The sequence below is a fragment of the Cryptomeria japonica genome, chromosome 10 (assembly GCF_030272615.1).
Source record: "Cryptomeria japonica chromosome 10, Sugi_1.0, whole genome shotgun sequence".
Classification (NCBI taxonomy): domain Eukaryota; kingdom Viridiplantae; phylum Streptophyta; class Pinopsida; order Cupressales; family Cupressaceae; genus Cryptomeria; species Cryptomeria japonica.
The window spans coordinates 544,328,810-544,348,277 of NC_081414.1; the positions used below are offsets into that span (position 1 = coordinate 544,328,810).

General features: G+C 41.8%; 1 protein-coding gene across 2 annotated transcripts in view; it reads left to right on the forward strand.

Moving 5' to 3' along the window:
• Positions 1 to 19,260, forward strand: part of LOC131060773 (uncharacterized) — a 50,993-nt gene extending 31,733 nt beyond the window's left edge. For both annotated transcript variants that reach the window (XM_057994159.2, XM_057994160.2), the window contains one exon: positions 18,567 to 19,260. In XM_057994159.2, the coding sequence (XP_057850142.2) occupies positions 18,567 to 18,797 (231 nt within the window). In that variant the 3' untranslated portion in view covers positions 18,798 to 19,260. The remainder of the gene's footprint in view (positions 1 to 18,566) is intronic.
• Positions 19,261 to 19,468: the final 208 nt, after the last annotated feature.

Consider the following 19,468-nt stretch of genomic DNA (forward strand, 5'->3'; position numbering starts at 1 on the left):
CTTTAGCACCTTCACTCTCATGTTTGCTCTTTCGGGACATTGATCTTTACTTTGTGATGACGAGTCCTTACGCTTCCTTTACCATGTTGATGAATCTTGGGATGTTTATCATGTGGAGCAATCTGCCACCTTGCATATCTTGATATCTTCCCTTGTAGAATCCTCTCTCTTGCATTGTTGTCTTTGTGTTTGATTCCTCGAGCCTGCTTCTTGCATCAGACCTTGATGCTACTTGCAGCTAGCTCCTTCATCTGATCATCTGCAACAGCAAACAAGATAGCATAAAACATGACTGATATATACCAATTTTACCTATTTCTCAAACTCTCTAAACTGAAATGCCTTCCCAATGGGGTGAAATAATGTTCTAACATCTGATCTCATGTCTAATTTTTTTTTGATTTCAGGTCTAATCTGGAGCTTTCAGTCTCAGCTGATTTTCATATCAGCAGGTCTGATTTTCCACCTGTGCTGCCATGGATTTTGATGTGAAGTGGAAGACTTCTTCATGTTGGTCGGGCTTTTTGATGGTAACTGGAAGTGGTCTTAAGCTGGCCGGGGATTTGGAGGGTCACTGGAAGTGCTCTCATGATAGGCCGAGCTTTTGAGAGGCCACTGGAAATGTGTTAAGGCAGGCCGGACTTTTGAGGGGTCACTGGAAGTGCTCTCAAGCTGGCGGGGCTTTTTGCCATGAAGTGGAAGTTGTGAAGGAAGGTCCGGGCTTTTAGTCCCCAAGTGGCAGCGGTGACTTCCCTTCTTAATTGCCTTCATTTCTTCATCAGCCTTAGTCATTTGTCTGATCAAACATTCAAATCATCCTTACCTTTCCTCACCAATGCAACTTTTGTCATCATTCAAGCATTAAGACAGCAGTGTAATCATCATTGCACCTCCTTAGGCCAGGCTTTTGATAGCCAAGTGGAAGTTATCCAAGACAAGCTGGGGATCTTGATAGCAAGTGGAAATGTAGCCAAGTAAGTCTGTGGATTTTGTGTGCAAGTGTAAATCAACCAAGGCAGGCCAGGCTTTTAGGGGGGCATTGGAAATGGTGACTTCCTTCATCATTAGTATCACTTGCTCAATGAATCATGCAAGGCATCCCTATTTTCCCCTGCTAGGTAGACTTCATAGGCTGTACTCAACATTATCTTTTAAAACCATCAAGTGTTAACTTCTACCAAGCGTGGATGCCAGCGAGTGGAGGGGCATGTGCATCTAAGTTGGGCTTTTGATAGCCAAGTGGAAGTAGGCCAGGGGTGGCCGAACATTTGGGCCTCAAGTGGAAGTGAAGCAAGTGGAAGTGAAGCAAACAAGTCCATGGATCTTGAGGGGGTGAGGAAGTGGAACTTCTCAAGGTAGACTGTGGATTTGAACATGAAATGGAAGTGTTCTGCCTTATTCAATTTTGCTAATTTCAACTCGTAGCCTATCTATTTGCCTTTACTATCATGCTGATCCTTATTCCATCCATTTCAAGATCTCCATATCCACATTCATCATCAGGGCCTTTCATCATCACTTGGGCTGCACCTATCACTTGAGCATCTTGAGCTAAGAAGGCTCAAACTAGCCTGGAGGAAGACTAGACTTCATCACTTCTTGACAATCAAAGACACTGCACCTCCTACAAGCAAAAGGTTAATAACACTAAAGCTACTGCCAAGCTAGATGACTAAACTACGACAACTACTTTAGAAAGCAAAAAGTGGGGGTCCCCATTTGCAATGGGGTGATGTGTGAAAACGTCACAACAGATCCTACAATAGACACCCTAGATAAAAATTTGTGAGCCTAGTGCTCACAAATTAGGGCTAGGTGATAAAACCACCCTCTTGGTTTGCGAACGAACATGATTATGCCCCAACATTGGAGATAGGCACCTCATAAGAAATTTGCTCTTCTTTTTCCACTTTTAGCTTTTGGTTGGCCATGTCCCATCCTCCTCTGCCAAGTTCTACAGTTCTACCCTACATTGATACTCTTCTTACAGATCTATGTCCACCAGAGTCTATTGTCCTCCACCAAATTCTACCTCTCCTGTGTCATCTCTATATGCAGGTCCTCTTTCCCGACACCTTCCCTCCAACTGAAAATCTCTTCCACAACAATCCCACTTCTTCCCACACTTGTACTATCTCAAGGCACTCCTTATCATGTGTATTCCCTGACACCTCCATATCTTTTCCTCTTCTGCACTCAATTGATCTACTTTCGCGACTGCCTCTATGTACTTCAAAGAACTCCCTCCCTCTGCCTTTTCTTCTTTAGTTTCAACAATTGTTATCTCTGACATCACCGTTATTTATTCCAAAGGGGATACCATTTCTATCTCTTCTTCAATTTTAACATCAAGCAGCTCCATATCCTTCATCATCAGGATCTTTTTTTTAATACACGCTGTACACATTCACCTTTCTTCGTATGTTCATCTAACATACCATCCATCATAGGTTCTAGCCTCTCATCTCTTCTCTCACTAATGCCATCTCCCCTCCTATCAGGAGCATCCAACCATTAAAGAGCTGTCGTTAGCCAAGCCTTCTCCACTCTCTCCACAAACACAATTTTGACAAGTCTTGTTAGGTCCACCCTGCTTGTTTTCTGAGACATTTTCATAATCACTTTTACACACCCACATGGAGGACAAACCAGCTCTAATACTACTTGATGCAGTAAAAGGTGGGGAGCCAAATGAATGACAACCTTCCCATGCAACAAGACTTTAGATCATCACTCTAAGGTGTCAATATGGGATCTATTACAGAAGCTAAAATCTATTTTGAAGACACACCTGTTGTGACCTAATCACACATCACCCCATCCCAGATAGGGACCCCCCTTTGCTTTTAGGCCCTTTTGGTCGTTTGGCTTTCGTTTTGTGTGTGTTAGTGGCAATTTCTTCAATCTCTCCGTGTTACGGGTGTTTGGGAGTCAGTTGGGGTTAATTTGCTTCTCTGTCAAGCAAATTTTGTGAGGTCTAGGGCCTGTTTTGTCCTTTTTCTAGGGTTTTGCCTTCTGTCCTAGATTTTAGGGGTTCCTGTTAGGGTTTCGGAAAAACTAAGCATACGACTGGAGTCGGGACCCTTCAGGGGACCTCCTAGCAAAATTTGAGCCCAAACGGAGTAACTTTCTATTTTTAGAAAGTCCCTATTTTTTAGGGATAATTTCGAGTCCCGGAATGTCGCCATTTTGCCAAAAATCAAACTTACTATTTTTATTAATTTCTATTTTTAGTAAGTTTCTATTTATAGTAAGTCATTATTGCACCTGGTTCAGGGATCTAACGCTGACACCTGGAAAGTTTCTATTTTTGGAAAGTTATTACAGGCGGGGTCAGTTAGCCAGAGCGACAAGGATCAGGCATTCACAGGCATTTCTATTTCCGGAAAGTCAGATAGCAGACGAAGGTGGCCAGAAATGGGTCAAGTGCTGGAAATCCATGCCTAAAATGGAAAGCTCGGGAAAACACTCCAAAAGCATAGAAGGTCAAAATAGGCTAAGTCTGGAAGTCATTCACAAGCGAGAAAATCCACCTCTCCATGGACAGGGTGAAAATGTGCCTAGGTCTGGTCTGGGGCGCTGAAACAAGGATGGATTCACAACTGCAATTTTCCGCCTCTCCATGGACATGGCAAAAATGCGCCCAGGTTTGGTCTGGGGCGCTGAAACTAAGGAGTCATTCACAAGAGCAATTTTCCTCCTCTCCATGGACATGGCAAAAATGCGCCCAGGTCAGGCCTGGGGCGCTGAAACCAAGGAGTCATTCATAAGTACAATTTTTCGCCTCTACATGGACAGGGTGAAAATGCGCCCAAGTCAGGTCTGGGGCGCTGAAATCAAGAAGGCATTCACAAGTACAATTTTCCGCCTCTCCATGGACAGGGTGAAAATGCGCCCAAGCCAAGTCTGGGGTGCTAAAACCAAGAAGGCATTCACAAGTACAATTTTCTGCCTCTCCATGGACAGAGCCAAAATGCGCCCAGGTCTGATCTGGGGCGCTGAATCCATGAAGGCATTCACAAGTGGAAAATTCATGAATCTTTGGCATGGTAAAATTTCACCCAAACAGAAAATTTGAAATTTTGCCTAAGGCACGAATTCCAAGGAGTCAAGGAAGAATAGAAAGCAGAAATTCCCCTCGGGCGAATTTTCAATTATGCTATTTTTAGACATCAAATCCCGGCCAAATATGGAAATTTTTATAGATTCCGAATCAAGATGAAATTCCCCATCCAATGAATCCGACTCCTAAAATCTAGGAAGATCCCTAAAAAATAGGGATATGGAGAAAAGCTGGGAAAGTTCCTTCGACAACACGAGATGACAAGTCGGAGTGGAATTGAGCAAATCCCGAGAAAAATCTTGCAATCTCCCTCCAAAATTGGAAAGTATGGAATCAATGAGTTGGCAGGAGGAATCGTCCAAGTATGACGCATGACTGGGAGCATTTAAGGAAGGTTCTAAATTTGAACTCACACGCATGGGAAACTGCCTTGCATGTCGTAGTGATTAAGGAAAGTATGACACGCCATAAATGCAGTTACTAATTTGATGCCTCTTGAGAATTCTATATAAGTTAGAAAAAACATTTCATTTTTCACGTGCGAGATTCAGGAAAGGAAGAGTGAAAAAGTGAAAAGTTTTTTATACTTAGTCTCTATTTCATCATTTTGAAGTATTCCCAAGATGGCGGAACCTAGCAGGACAGCTACTATCTCCAGGCAGGCAATGATCAAAGCAGAGACGAAGGGTTTTCTTCCCCATTCTCGATTGAATTCAAGATGGGAAGAGATCAGTGATACCAACTTCGGCACGTTCAACTGGGCTGCATTCAAGATAAGAATGTTCGGAACTACAGGACACAATCCATCTCCGACAGCTGTCAAGATTGTGAGAAGTGGAATAGTTGCAGCAGCTGGCTTTCCTCCCGCCATTCAATGCCCAGATCTAGTCTTGGAATGTGCAGCACGTTACAATCTGGAGCAGAAGACGATCTCAATGCCAGACGGCAAGTTACTGGCAACATTGACTCCAGAGGCGATTGGTGAAGCCTTCGGAATCCCTTCACATTACTCCATGACATACAGGACCAGCAGCGGAGCCCAAGTAGTCTATGAAGCAGGCCCCACCAAGTGTGCTGATTTGATCAACAAGCAATGGTTGCTGAAACCTAGAGTACACGTTTCCAAGATGCCCAAAACTCTCACAATCTTCGAGTTCAAGCAGGAATATGTGGACATGATAAAAATGCTGAGCAGAGTAATGGGATGCTCACACACGGTGAACTTCGAGCCTTGGATGTTCTTCTACATTGGCGAGATCATGAATTCTAATACATTGATTGACTGGGCTAGATTGATCAACCACTACTTGCACGAGCAATTGAAGAACCTGCAGGAGACAAAGTCTCAGTCCTTTTTCATGAGTTCCTACCTATTCTATATGGTGGCACGAAGGGGTGGATTCTATGGGCTGTCAGCAAGAGGAATCATGGGCTGCGGGCCAGCTCAGCTAAAGGTGCATGAATGTTATCCTCAGCTACATCTCCACAACGTGAATTCTTACAAGTTGGCGAATGACACCTTCACCATGTACTTGACACGACTTATGCAAAATAAGTTGCACATGAGGTTGTCTCTGCAAGCAAGTGCTTTAGTCCAGAAGTATGGCGCCGCGTTCCTGCAGTTCCCCAAGTTCACCTACATCAGGACACAGGGTTTCTCCTTCCAATTTTACAAATTGCCTAGATATCCGTCAGATAAGCTTATATTGCTCGAGCTCATGAGGCAATTGACTGCCTACGATCAGCTACAGAAGAAGAAGAAGAAGCAATCTATTGAATTTCCAGTTGTCTTGGGGGATTTCATGGAGATATGCCCAGGATTGGAGGCTGCTGAAAGTGCAGCAAGCGAGTTGGCATTCTACCCACTACCATTTTACACTTCCAGGGCCCAATATGATCCTTATAGCCAGATCAGGAAGGTTGCCGGTGTCAAATTCATACATAGATTTCACTTGGAGGATTACTAGGCCGGTGCCGAGGATGACTTTGAGATCCGAAGAAGAATGCACTCCAGACTGCCCCTCGACACCATCAGAATAAGTGAGATCCATCAGGTGCCAGACCAGGTGAAGGAAGACTCAGATTTGATGCAACCCGAATTCGAGAGGATAAAGGGTCAACCTATCCTGTTGCCAGATTGGTCGGAGCCTGAGTTAGATGATTTGAACATTTTGGCTAGGCCAGTGCTAAAATTCACTAAGCACTGGATTGACAGGCAGACAAGAAAGTTGGTTGAAAACCATGTCCCTCTGACATACCAGCTGATGGGAAACCTGGATTCTCACAGCGAGGCAACTGAAGACTCTTCACAGGGTCAGGCAGGAAGAGAGGCCCGAATAGACAAAGGAAAAGTGCCCCAAAGAGGCCAAGGATAACAAAGACGAAGGATGCCCAACAGGAAGTCCCGCGTGAGGTTCAGCAGGAAACCTAGCAGAGGAGCCTCCACAACAGAGAACGAGGACAGGAAGGGAACATTCACCAGTCAGCTCCGCGAGCGTACAAGAAGTAGAAATGTTCGCACATCCCGCAGGCCCACTTCCAGGAAACGTTCCAGCACCTGATATACTTAGCATCAATGCTTCATAGGGCCGTCATCAGCCAAGAAGTTAGAGGCAAGAGGTTTCCCCGCACCTGGAAGAAGTTCGCCAGGATAATTTCATAGGGACTATCCTTGGCGAAATGGAAGAGGAATCTCAAGAACGGGAGCATGCAGAGGATTACAGCCATTCCATCCCCGCGCCGGATTGGTTGATAGGCAGATTGGGAAATGAAGCAAGAGGGGAGCCCAATCTTGCTCAGGAATTAGAAGAATTATAGAAGAGGATGGATCAGCCACCAGAAAGAAAGGCCCCCCGAAAGTTTTCCAAGGTAGTCAGGGAAGAATCCGGAGCCCGGACCTTGCACATTGCTGAACCTGCGGTGGATAAGGATAGGAGTGAGATCAGGCAGGAAGATTACGTCATCAGACAGGTGGATCTTGGCCATGCTTCCACCGGTCAAGTAATGGGAGATTTCGACGATTCTTCCTTTGCCATGAAGGAGAAATTGCTGAAGTCAAAAGCAAAGTGTAAGCGGCCGAAGGAGGAAAACGGACTTCTATGCGAGTATGTCAGGAGTTTCAAGAAACCCCTCAGGGAAGCAGGTCCTTCATCCACTCCCCCTCCCTTCCTTCCCAAGGAAGTAATTGATGATGCAGAACTTACAAAGGCAATGGCACAGAATTCTCGAGAATGGGTAGAGGATGTTTATGTTGAGGCAGGGAAATTTGTAGAAGATCTAGCTTAGCTCCATTTGAGGTTCGTGGCCCTCCTAAGTAGGTTGGAAACGACGGAAGGACCATGGGAAGATGTTGATGTCTACCAAGACTTAACCATTTCCCGACTCAGGGCTCTGATGAGGACTCCAAGGCAAACACTGGTAGACGGGAAAGTAATCCAGGAGAATGAAGCCTACGACTTTCCCCGATGGTTCTACGTCATCTCTTCAGGGAAGAACACCCTTGATAAATTCAGCATTGATTCCGTCACCTTGAAGGAATCCATCAAAGGGATACAAGAAGAAATCCTCAGTGCCATGGAAGCTTTATTTTCAAGGAAACTCAGCGATGGGGGAACAACAGTGAATTCCTTGAAATCCCAGTTACATGATTTCTTCTTCGTCGGTTCGTTTCCCAAGGAACATTTTGCAAATGTTTCTTCATTCTTCGGTATGATGAAGAAAACACAGGAGGCCATGGCAGATTGGGAAGGTTTCTTTTCCAGAAGCGAAGAGGAGATTGCCTTGATGGAATTCAACATCGAGAATGTGCCAAGTGTCTCCATCGGAGAATTGGAAGCCGTTGTCGGTAGGTTCATTACTTATGCCATTAATGAGCGAGATAATGGTCGTCCGTTTTTGGACGAAAGTCTTTTGACTGAACCATGATGGCGTATTTATGGCTGAAGAGAACATTGACTAGGCGTGGGACCGGTCAATGCATGCCACCACAGGATAAGGGAATCTTCTTGCATGTCGTCCTCTCATAATGGTTTTATGACGGATTCTTCTTGCATGCCGCCGTCGCTTGGAGAGTGATGGGCATTTATGACGACGTTAGTTATATTTCGGGCATGATCATCATCATGGGCGCTATTTTAGGCCCTTTTAAATTTATTGTAAGTGGGCATAATGGGTTATTTAATGCAGATTCCCACCTTGTTGCATCATGTGTGGAGAATCTTTTGGGCAAACCCTAATTAGGGTTTTGCATGTAATCTGGGCTTGAGGCCTATATAAGGGGGTGACCCCCTCATTTGTAAGGAGGAGAGACTATTGTCAGAGATTGTTGCTAAGAGTTTTTGAAGCAAACACTTAATACATTGTTCAATTGTTGGCGTGTTCTTGTGTTGTTTTGGAACTCGCATGGTCTCATTCTCTTCATAGATTAGATTTGTTTTCATGCAATTAAATGAACTGGATTTGATAGGATCGCTTGTTGCCAAATTCGTGCTCATACTTTTGGTGTGCAGGTGATTGTTGCATACCGTGCAAAGTTAGTCTGAGCCTCATTATAAGGGTATGTTCAACTTCGATTGTTAGAAGAGATTGTTCTATCTGATGGTTTCTTTTGACGATTTGAAAATCTTTAGCACTCCCCCTGAAGATTGCACCGCCTTTGTGTAAGTTGTGCTTTGCTGGCGAAGTGAAGCGCGGTTGGATTTCGCACAAGTTTGTCCCGTCTCCTTGTTCCTAGGATTAGATTACCTTTAGTTTAGTTCCCCTCTACCCTATTCCTATTTACTTTCTGCATATTTCATAATCCGAAAATCTAAAACTTAGAACTTCATTGCAAATCATCCGTGTCAACAAAGTCTTGAGCTTACACAAATTTCTCCGACATACGTAAGGCCCCTTGGATTACCAGCAATCACATCCGCCAACTGAGTCACACCCGTAGCATAAAGGAACCTTGGAGTCGATTTGTCTGATCTTCCTACAATATCAGCATGCAATCGTACTTTGATCAAGAGAGAGTGAAGTGACCGTTGGGCAACTTTATTCTGTGTTGGACGCCGTCATAAAAAACACGTCAATAACACCCAAGAGGCATAAACCTAAACTGAAAATGTAATAAACTAGTCCCTCAAACAAGATCTTCACAAACTAGATGTGTTCAGATTTTTTTGAAGATCATAAAAATTATCGTTTACTGATTTGTAACAGATCATAACCACCTCACAAGACCCTAAATTGTTGATTTGAAACATTACACATTCAGATGTCAATTAACTGATTTTGTAGTCAAACTATGAACCCAATACATGATGAAATATCTTGATTTTCATTGCTTAAAAAAAAAAGAAAATCGCATTCAAATTTCTCCATGAAAAATTAGATGGCATTTACCCTTACAAATTTTTTAAAATCAGACTACAATTGTCCTATAAACATTCAAGACTGAAATTTAAAGCAACTACTACAATCCAATGACAAACCAACAACTTTGGTTCTCAGTTTGCAATTTTGTAAGAACTCTTACGCCACCAACACACCCCAAATTCCCCACTTGTGCTCTCACCCTGCAAACGCACTCTTCAAAGGGCTTCACCCACCTTTAACTTGTAGTATAAGAATTGAAAGCTAACTGAACTTAGCTCCCTTCTCCTCCTTTTATAATTTCTCCAAGTATGGCACTCCCAAATACACCTCTCTCAAAATGTGGCACCATTTTCTCAAGGGTTCAAGATTTGAAGTCAACGAGTCAACTTTGTAACTCCATCCAAGAGAACTTACTCCGAATGTGGTGCCATTCATCAAGGATTAATGCATAGTCAAATAGTCAAGTGGAACCTCCACCTAGTCAACATGAAGATGACCATATTTGTAAGATTCTCCTGCCAAAGTAACTCCACACATGAACACTGTAATAAGTGACAATGGCATGCAAATGGGGGTTACACATGCAAGTCAAAAGGTCAACATGGAAGTGGCTCACCGCCCAAGTGCTCTTATGAGAAATTGTGACCCATGGGCTTCCTCTAGGTGTTATGAACCTTAGAACAAGTGTCAATTTGGATACAACAAAGTTCTCTTCCAAGAGGGACACAAAAATCGGGAGGGAAAATATTTGAATTTGAATTTGAAGTGTAAGATTGCCTCTTGCACCTGGAAACAGAGAATTAAATGACAAAACCCAAAATTTCAACAAAAATAAATTTGGGTCGATGCTGATGGTTGACCTTGGAGATGCTCTTGCATCAGTCGATCTGCCTGCTCATTTCTGAAGCTAATAGGGTAGCATTTGTTTCTAGGCCCATGCATCTTTATAATCTTTCCTACAATAACTAGACGGGTGATTTTAGAAGTTATAGTGATGCATATATACAAGTTTAGAGTTGCAAAGGCTGCTTGTTCAAGGGGCACATTTCTTCTTCAACACAGGATACCAGTTCTCTAAACACAAGAAGATGGTCTTCATACATCGCTGCAGCACTTCATACCACTGCCATGCATGAACGTGCTGTTTAAGACTAGATAGTAGTCTCCCGCAGTTGACTGTATGTAAAAACTGCATGCTATTAAGTTCAGCAGAGTGTCTGTACAGCCCAGGATGAGATTTCACCCATTTTATAGTCTGGTTGTGCTGGAATAAACCTTTCAGATAGCTGATGCAGTAAACCCAGAAATTCGAAGAGAAAATAATTCTATTCCACTTCGATATGCTGCTTACAGTCAACTATTAAATGAGTGTATCACCCAAGTTAGTAGACCATACAACAGCTTAGATGTAATGTCCCCTATTAGGAGGCTGCCAATTCCTGTAACTTAATAACAGTACTGATCTGATCAGATCAATTCCATTTATTCAAATAAGATTGAGAGTGCAGAGATTTATGACTTTATGAATAGAATTTCAAAGAATTAGAATTAATCTCTATCTATATTCTGATTAATTGTTCCCAGTGTTTTAGAGTATGCTCAGTCCCATATCTTCTCATGTTATATTTATATTAATTTGCTGTGATTCTGTGAATCTGATTAGAGTTATTATTATAATGCTATGAACATACAGTGATACTGTAAATGTGATTAAAGTTATCATTATCATGCTGTGAGAATACAGTAATACTGTGAATTTAATTAAAGTTATTATCTTAATACCGTGAACATTCAGTGTAATGGTTCATACCTGCTGCCTCCCTTACGGTTAGGGAGTTACCTCTAGTGACTGTGTGAATGCCTTCCCAAGGCAATCGAACTTCCTCTTGTGTGTCTCCTTCCCTATCGTAGTATATCTTTTCTTCCTATTCTCTGCCCGTGGGAAGAAAGCCAGACTTCTAAATGGTTTGCTGAGTCTTCAGATGGCTGAAGATATATTCCAGCGATTCCTTTTTGCTTCTTTCTGCCCTGCCATGTGAGAAGTATTGGGCCCCATATTTAAAGTGGCCTGGGGGTTCGCTGCCTTTGGGGAGAGACATGACTTTATTGAAAGTCACATCCTCCTCTAATCATTGTTTCCTTAATAAGATCGTGACTCTTAGGTTAGTTCCTTAGGCACTTCGATAATTATTCTTTTATTAATTAACACTTGCTTAATTAATTAATTAATATTATATTGCTTCATTATTAATTTAATTAATATTATATTGTTTAATTAATTCAATTAATATTATATTGCTGATATGGATGAGTGATCAGTACTAAATAAGTGTATTAATATTTAATTATATTTTAATTTAATTTTAATTTTTTATTCTTTTGTATTTTAATTTAATTATTATTATTTATTATTATTAAATTATATTTCAAAGTGGGGACATTACATGCTATTAAGTTCAGCAGAGTGTCTGTACAGCTCAGGATGAGATTTTACCCAGTTTATAGTCTAGTTGTGCTGGAATAAACCTTCCAGATAGCTGATGCAGTAAACCCAGAAATTCTAAAGAGCAGTGAGAAAATAATTCTATTCCACTTCCATATGCTGCTTACTGTCAACTATTAAATGAGTGTTTCACCCAAGTTAGTAGACCATACAACAGCTTAGAACCCAAGTGATTCTCTTCTAGAAGAAACCGCTGCCTTCTTCAATCCTCATGTCCCCTCAAATACTCCAAAAATGGGTCAAGATTTACCAAGATATGCCAATATGTAACAGCAGCCTGCATTCCTGTGGCCTGACAAACATTAAATTCTTTAACTTGAAAGCTGGGCACCCATCAAAGAGATCCTAATGGTACAACCAAGGGGAAGGAACAACACAATTGCCAATAAAGAATCTTTTTTTTGATTCCAAATCTTCAATAAATATCTATTGATTCAACCTCTTGGAAATCATAAAATATCAAAGATATTCAACAATAGTTCACAAGCTTCTCAATCTTCATTCTTTTAGCATATCCGTGAATCTTGTTTGAGTCACCTCTGCATTGGCAAACAAGAAATCCCTTCTCCGAAGCTGACTGCCTTTAGGGTTTTTGTCCTAGGGTTTTAAGTTGAACAAAATGTCCAATTTTCACAATGAGAAATGAAAATGACCAAAAGATGTGATATTTCCATTTGCAACTCCTTTTTATATCCCTCTTGAACTTTCGAGAAACTTTTTATTTCATTTTTCATAAAGTGACTTTTTAATTTAGAATTCACTTCTGGGCCCTGAAAAGTCACTTTAACATAAATGGTCACTTTTAATAAAATAATTACTTAAACCAAAGTTGCCTGTAAAAATATGAATGTAAGACAACTTAAATTTAATTAACTAAATTATTCCCTTTCAAACCCTCCAAATTAGCCTACAGGAGTGAAATAGGCTAAAGGGTCCCCTCTGAACACCTATGTCAAAGAAGGTGACATTGCATCATCATGATCTAGTGCAAGTTTGGAAGTGTCATTTTCAAAGAAATTTGTTTAGCTGTTTGTATGTAAGTTCAACAATTAAACTGAATGCGAGGATGAGGAAGACAAACTGAACCTGTACTTACATTGGTGTTTTATACCCTCAACTGGAAAACAAATGCAAATCTTTAGACTTCTGGAGATTGGAAGAATGTTTTTTAAAGCTAAAAGTTTGAAAACAGAGGCTTCTTGCACTAAATCTCAGGTCCATTGCAAAGTCTTCAACTATAAGATGAAAATTTAAGAAATGGTTTGCAGAACAATTTAAATGTGCAAATTCTCTTGGAAATCCCCAACTTTACAGGTGCTTGTGGAAGCATTCACTTTCTATTAGTTGAATGTTGGTTCAAGAATATTGACAGGCCATTTCAGTGATGCAGACAGACTTTGGGTGCTAAGATCCAGAGTCGAGAGGGAAAAAGCTCGCTCTGGTGAAGCTAGGTGGCAGGCGTTTCTAAACTCAGATCGGGCTGCTGTGCTTAAGTAAGTCCTCTAGGTTCCCATTACAGGGGCGAGGACCAGATAGGAGGAGAGCGGGGCGGCCGCCCTATCTCCTCCCACCCACCCCGGGAGCTGCTAGGATAAGCTAACATAAGGTGGGTGGAGATTAAGCCCATTCCGTTCACTTCGGGCCTGGCTCCACTTTTGGCGGCGACAATAGCTTCCGGCTCCCATACAAACCCTGGTTCGATAGCCAAAGTAAGGAGTATGATCAAGTGATTCCGGACCCTCATACTGGTGTATTTGGGACTTGAACTGCTACTTCTGGACCTGGAACTGTTCGTGCATCTTTAGTCTTTGCTCTAGGTGTACCTTGCCGCAGTGGAAGCTTGTTACCCTGTTTATTCAATTGATTCATATCCAGTTCTAGCTCAAGATCAAGCATGGGAATAAACAGCATGGGGAATGAGTGACATCTTGAGCAATACAGATGCCGACACGATTGTCCCATAGTAGGGCTTGCAGAAGAAACGTGCTGTCCCAGAGAATGAGTTGGTAGCAGGCACCTGTCGATGAATTAAGTCATTCCCTCGGGGATGTGGTTCGTAACGGATGGATGCATCATTCATATCACCTAATAGGACTCAACCTTCCCCGTGTTGTTTCAGCAACTAGACCCTATGGTCCAGGGATGGATATCTATAGATACATTACTCCTCGCTCGATCGGCCATCCGGTTGAAACCCCTTGTAGGCGGGAACTTGAAGAAATCTATCTAGCAACGCACAATCTTCATGTAATACTAGAAACTACATATGCAACCGGGGAAGGATGGCCTTCTGGTAAGCTGGTAACTTGAATTGAACTACCTTCTCTGGGCTTGCCTTCTTGCTATAGCTTCCCATCCATAATTGCTTGAAGAAGGTGTCGTGTCTCTGGGCGAGATAGTCTATATGCCCTTATAGCTTTAACCCCCCCTCTCTTTCTTTCTTTCTCGACTCACTGCTATGCCTTAAGGCTTGCAGATTATTTGGATAGGGCGGGAACAGATGAAGGGCGGATGGATGTCTAACGGGCGTGGCCTAATCAGATCGTGGCTAATGAAAGATGGCATAAATGACACAAAGGCGTTGAATGGACCACCTACCAAATGACGAGGCCCCCATTCCAGTTGTTGGAATCCCACGCTGAGTGAGTTGCGTGCTTAATGCTATTTCCAGACCCTTTGCGAATTGGTGCTATGAGTACATTGTGATTGGACTAGCGTGAACGAATTAATATTAATGCATTGCCAACGAGAGCTGCTGCAGCACCCGTTGCTTAATGTGCTTTGTTTGTCTCACCCATCTCCATCAAGGCAAGGCTCTCGACCTGGTCGATGTTCCCAAACCCGCCCCCGCCCTGAACTCTATCTTGCATTCTCTGGGGCTCGATAATTTGCGTAAGGCACGAAACACTGGTTCGAAAAATGAATGGCATCGACAGCTTCAGCTGCCCTTAAATCAACTTCTTGGTAACACACTATCTGTATGCTTCGGCTGGAACCAATCTAGCCGGGGGGGGGGATGGGGCGAGATGTTCATTAATGCGCCTGTAGGAACATCATAAGTAGGAATGCTCAGAGCAGAAGTTGGTACATAGCCTATTGGAACACTCACAAATCCTGGGACCAATCTCCCAGGAACTAACAGGAATGATGGAACATCACAACTTATGTATGCATACCTAGGAATGGACCGAGAAAAAGCGCCACCATGGTGCTTCAGAGGCAAATGCTGTTATCCATCTAGATCAGGATCGAAACCCAGATGTGCATACCAGATCTTTTTATATGGATTGCCCTACTATTCTAAGGGGCTTCATCTAGTCATCTTATTAGGGATCGGTATCCGGCTAGGAGATAGCAATTCTGGCAAACTGCCCTAAATATTGAGTGGTGGTGTCCATCACCCGGACTAAAGCAGAACTGGTGCTTTTTAAGAAAAGCGGATTATTTGAGCACTTCACCTTTAATTCCCCATGAACCATAGGAACCCTGGATTGCCGCCTTTATCAAAGGGGGGTGGATCTATCCTATTATTGCGGGCACGACTCTCACAGGTCTAGCTCCATAGTCTTCCTGGTAGTTTACCCAGTTACGATTGATTGAACCTTATAATGCTGCTACTTGAATGAAACCGGCTGAATGAACTATTGATGGGACGAGCTTGACTGAGCTAATAATGGGATGAGCTGCTATTTAGGCCTTGGTATTGAATCTTTCGTAAGGGAGGGAGCTCTCAATCGTGTTATCTCCATCGTGTGAGATAGCAACAGTGAGACCACAACCAAAAGCGGTGGAAAATCCTATAATGGCATCCCATCATTCTGCCGACAACAGCAACCGGTCTCTTATTGTGCGAAGGAGTCCCCAGAGATACGTCGGTTTACGAGATCGGTGATCGGGGTAAGGGGGGCTAGAGTAACTAAAATAGTTCTAGAATCAAGGTTCCTAATTTATCACCCTGCAGAATAATTAAGTCCCCGCAAGGAATGCCATTAATGGCTGTGAATCCATCTCTCCGTCTTGTCGATCGAAACCCCAACGAACGAGATGCCGGACCGGGAGCCCAGCAGATAGCCAGAGCCAGGTGTTCTGTGGGATTGAGGTACTAGTACTGGATCTGCCTTTGCTACCTCTGATACTGGTGTCTTTGTCTGTGCATAATCCCTATCATCAGTATTAATCAGCTTGCTAGCCCCCCTTTAAATAGTAAGGGGGGGGGGGGTTTAATTAATGTACGCCTGCTAGCCCTGTCCGCCCAATCGGAAAGTCCGGAATTGAGAATTGGATAGGGAACGTGGAGATCCGACGAGATACGCGTAATTGGCAAATGCTCCCCTCTTACTCGCTTCTCACTGTTCCAGCCCAGCCCTTTCCCGAGAATTCATCTGGCGCACTAGGGCGCTGCCAATCTCAACTTTCTGCCCAACTTCCCCCTTTTTTCCAACTATAGTGCTTAGTTGGTTGGATAGGACCGCCCCCTAACGAGACCTCCCTGCACGGAACTGCCTCGGCTTGTGACTATAGTTGCTTGGCTAGGGAGATGCTAGAACACGAAATAACTTATTTGCTCTCAGTCGACATTGAAGTCGAGCCAATGTCCAATGATGTATTGAGCTTGCTTTGAGAGGGATGAAATCAATCGAGGGTTTTTAGAGGGCCACGCACAAAACTATTGCTCGATTCTAGCTACTGACCCCAGTAAAACTTGAGAACATGCTTCTATGTCTGTTTGCAGTTGTGGGAGAAGGAGTGTACGGTGGTGGGTTTGTGATCTCAGAAGCATCGGACTAATGTTCTGTGGAACAAAAGCTTTACTTTTCGAAATTGTGGGAACCAATCTTTGCCTGCCATAGACACCTGTTGCTTATCTCATGCTTGTGGCATATGCTCTATGAAATCATGTGACGAGTGTATATCTGTAATAAACAATCTGATCAATCAATATGTGGTCGCATCAATCTTTGATTCATATATAAATTAATTTGATATTAATGCAATGTTAAGTGATTTTTTATGAATTACACATTGAAAATTTTGACTGCAATTTGATCTCATCGGATGTATGTAGAATGATTTTTATGAGCTGCACATTGGAATGAGGATGTGAAATTTTAAAGATCAGGAAATTAGTACAGTTTTGTGAAAGATAGATGAACCTTTCAGTGCATGCATCAAAGTTATTTTTTAACTTTTCAAGGCTAGTTGAAGGCCTACAAAACCCAAGAATCTTGATTAGCATGATCAATGATAGGGGATTATTAAAGTCATATTTAACTAGTACAAAAGCTTTGGCAGTGAGGGATTGTTGCGAAAAGAGCAATTTAGCATGTAGAAAAATTACTTCCAACTGAATTCTCTTCAACAAAAATGCTTGCTACCACTTACTCTAGTATGTCTAAATCAAAATCTTCCACGATTCCTCATATATCTTTGAATGATGCATCTCTGTCCGAACTGATGTTTTCTTTTTCTCTTGGCAGTTTGGATATGGTCTTATAGTTTCTCATAAGATCTATATTGTGATTCCTTATTGTGTATTGCATAGGTTAGTGACCTTGCTCCTGTTGCCATTGACTTCTGAAAGCAGCATTATCATAGCCCAGAATTTGATTCTGTTGCTTGTATGTAAATATCTGGTTTCTCTCATTTGGGATTTGCTTTCCTAACTCTATTTCTACCTAGATCTTAACGCAAGGTGCTAGTTTACTACATTTTGTCTACTTTCAGATGGAAATGAAAATATCAATGTCATAACACCAAGCTTACAGGATTGAGATCAGGAAACACAAATCAGGTAATCGTTTCTCGCTTTGAACTAAACCTGATTATTTTGTTTGAAAGGGGTACATATGAACAGGTTCCTCTACCAGGGTCAAACGCTATGGATTCCTAACACTAAACTAGGATTGTTAATGTGTAAAACAACAAATCCGAAAATCAAGTTTCTTTAAGACTGAACCAGATGCATACCCAGCCTGTATTAAAGAGTGTTGAATCAGGTTTTGGCTGGTTTCTGATTGCAGGAAAGGGCCTTAGAAGTTGCTGGAATTGACAAGAGATATTCCTGAGATTAGGCCCTTTTGAAGCAATGATTTATTGACTTTTTCAAAGGATTGTCTTGCACCATCCCTAAAAGAATGAAGCCACCTTTGATTGGCTTTTCTCCATCTCTACAAATTCTACAGTTGGCTAATAGTCTGCAAATTCCACTGGGTTTGCATCTGCCACACTGGAAACTGTGGGTATTCAAACTTCGTATTATTGCAAGTAGGAGCATATTGAACAGCCAACACTTGAACACATACAAGCGGATAGAAATACAAGTATAACTACAACTTTATTTCCAGATTTTAATTTTCCTGAGCTGTTTGCACCATATCTTTTATTTTATATACAATGATCAAGATGTCGTTTATTCTATTCAGAGAGTTCATGGAATAATCATTTTATTAAAAAATTATCAGGAACATGGGCTTCATTATATAAACACTAAAATTGTACACCAAACAAAACATGGAAAACAAGTTCATCACAAACAACCATGCAACACCATGTTTTTTTATTATTTTTATCTGTGTTTTTGTGAACTGAAGATTTATTATTTGCAATTAGCTGACTAATAGTGTTTGTTGCCTTTTTTTAAAGCATTCTAGAAAGAGGCATCGAAATAGTTCATCAGATTCTGATTTGGATTCGTCAAGTAGTGATGATGAAAGACACCCATCTAGAAGAGAGAGATCAAAGTCGAAGAGGTCCAAGAAAGAGAGAAAACGGAAGTCTCGACAGAGACAATCCAGAAGTTCAAGTGATGATTCTAGCGATGAAAGCAAGGAGTATGGGCCAGTGCCCCTTTCTTCCTTCTTTGATAAACAGTAAGATTGAACACCTTTTCTAGTCAGTTAGATTTTATGAAACTGCAGACTTGAGAAGATGGATATGGTCATTGTACCATTGGAGCAATTGCAGATCATCTTGTTTGTGTTCAGGCTTCCACCTAGAAGCTTGTACTTTTGCTTTTTTGAATTGTTACACTTCAGTTATCATGGCAATATATTGTCTTAAAGGTCCTTCACCACAGCGTCCTAATTTCATGTGCTAATGATATACTTGATCATTGAATGGAGATTTTAGTTTGTATGAAATGCAAAAGTGGTATACTTTTCTATTATTCAATTACTATCCACAAAAGTTTGTGGTTCTCATCATAGTAACCAATTGAGGGATGCATGGTTATTTGCGACCTTGCGTCTTCAATGAAGAATTCATTTCTTAGGGCTCTGTTATTCTGATTGTAATGTAAAGGATCTTTAATATATACATCTTTTTCTGTTGTAGCAAACATGTTAGCTCCGTACAAGTTTTTAATGTTAAAAGTTAAGCTGCCAGATGCAATATATTTTGTTTAGCCAAATATCCATTTTGTGAAGACAGTAGCAATGGACTTCCAAGGCACTTCGTATTAGCGAAATAGGGTGACAGTCATATTTGAAACAGCTCAATTGCGTAGACTACATGGCTGCATTTTTTGTTGGGAAACATTGATGCTT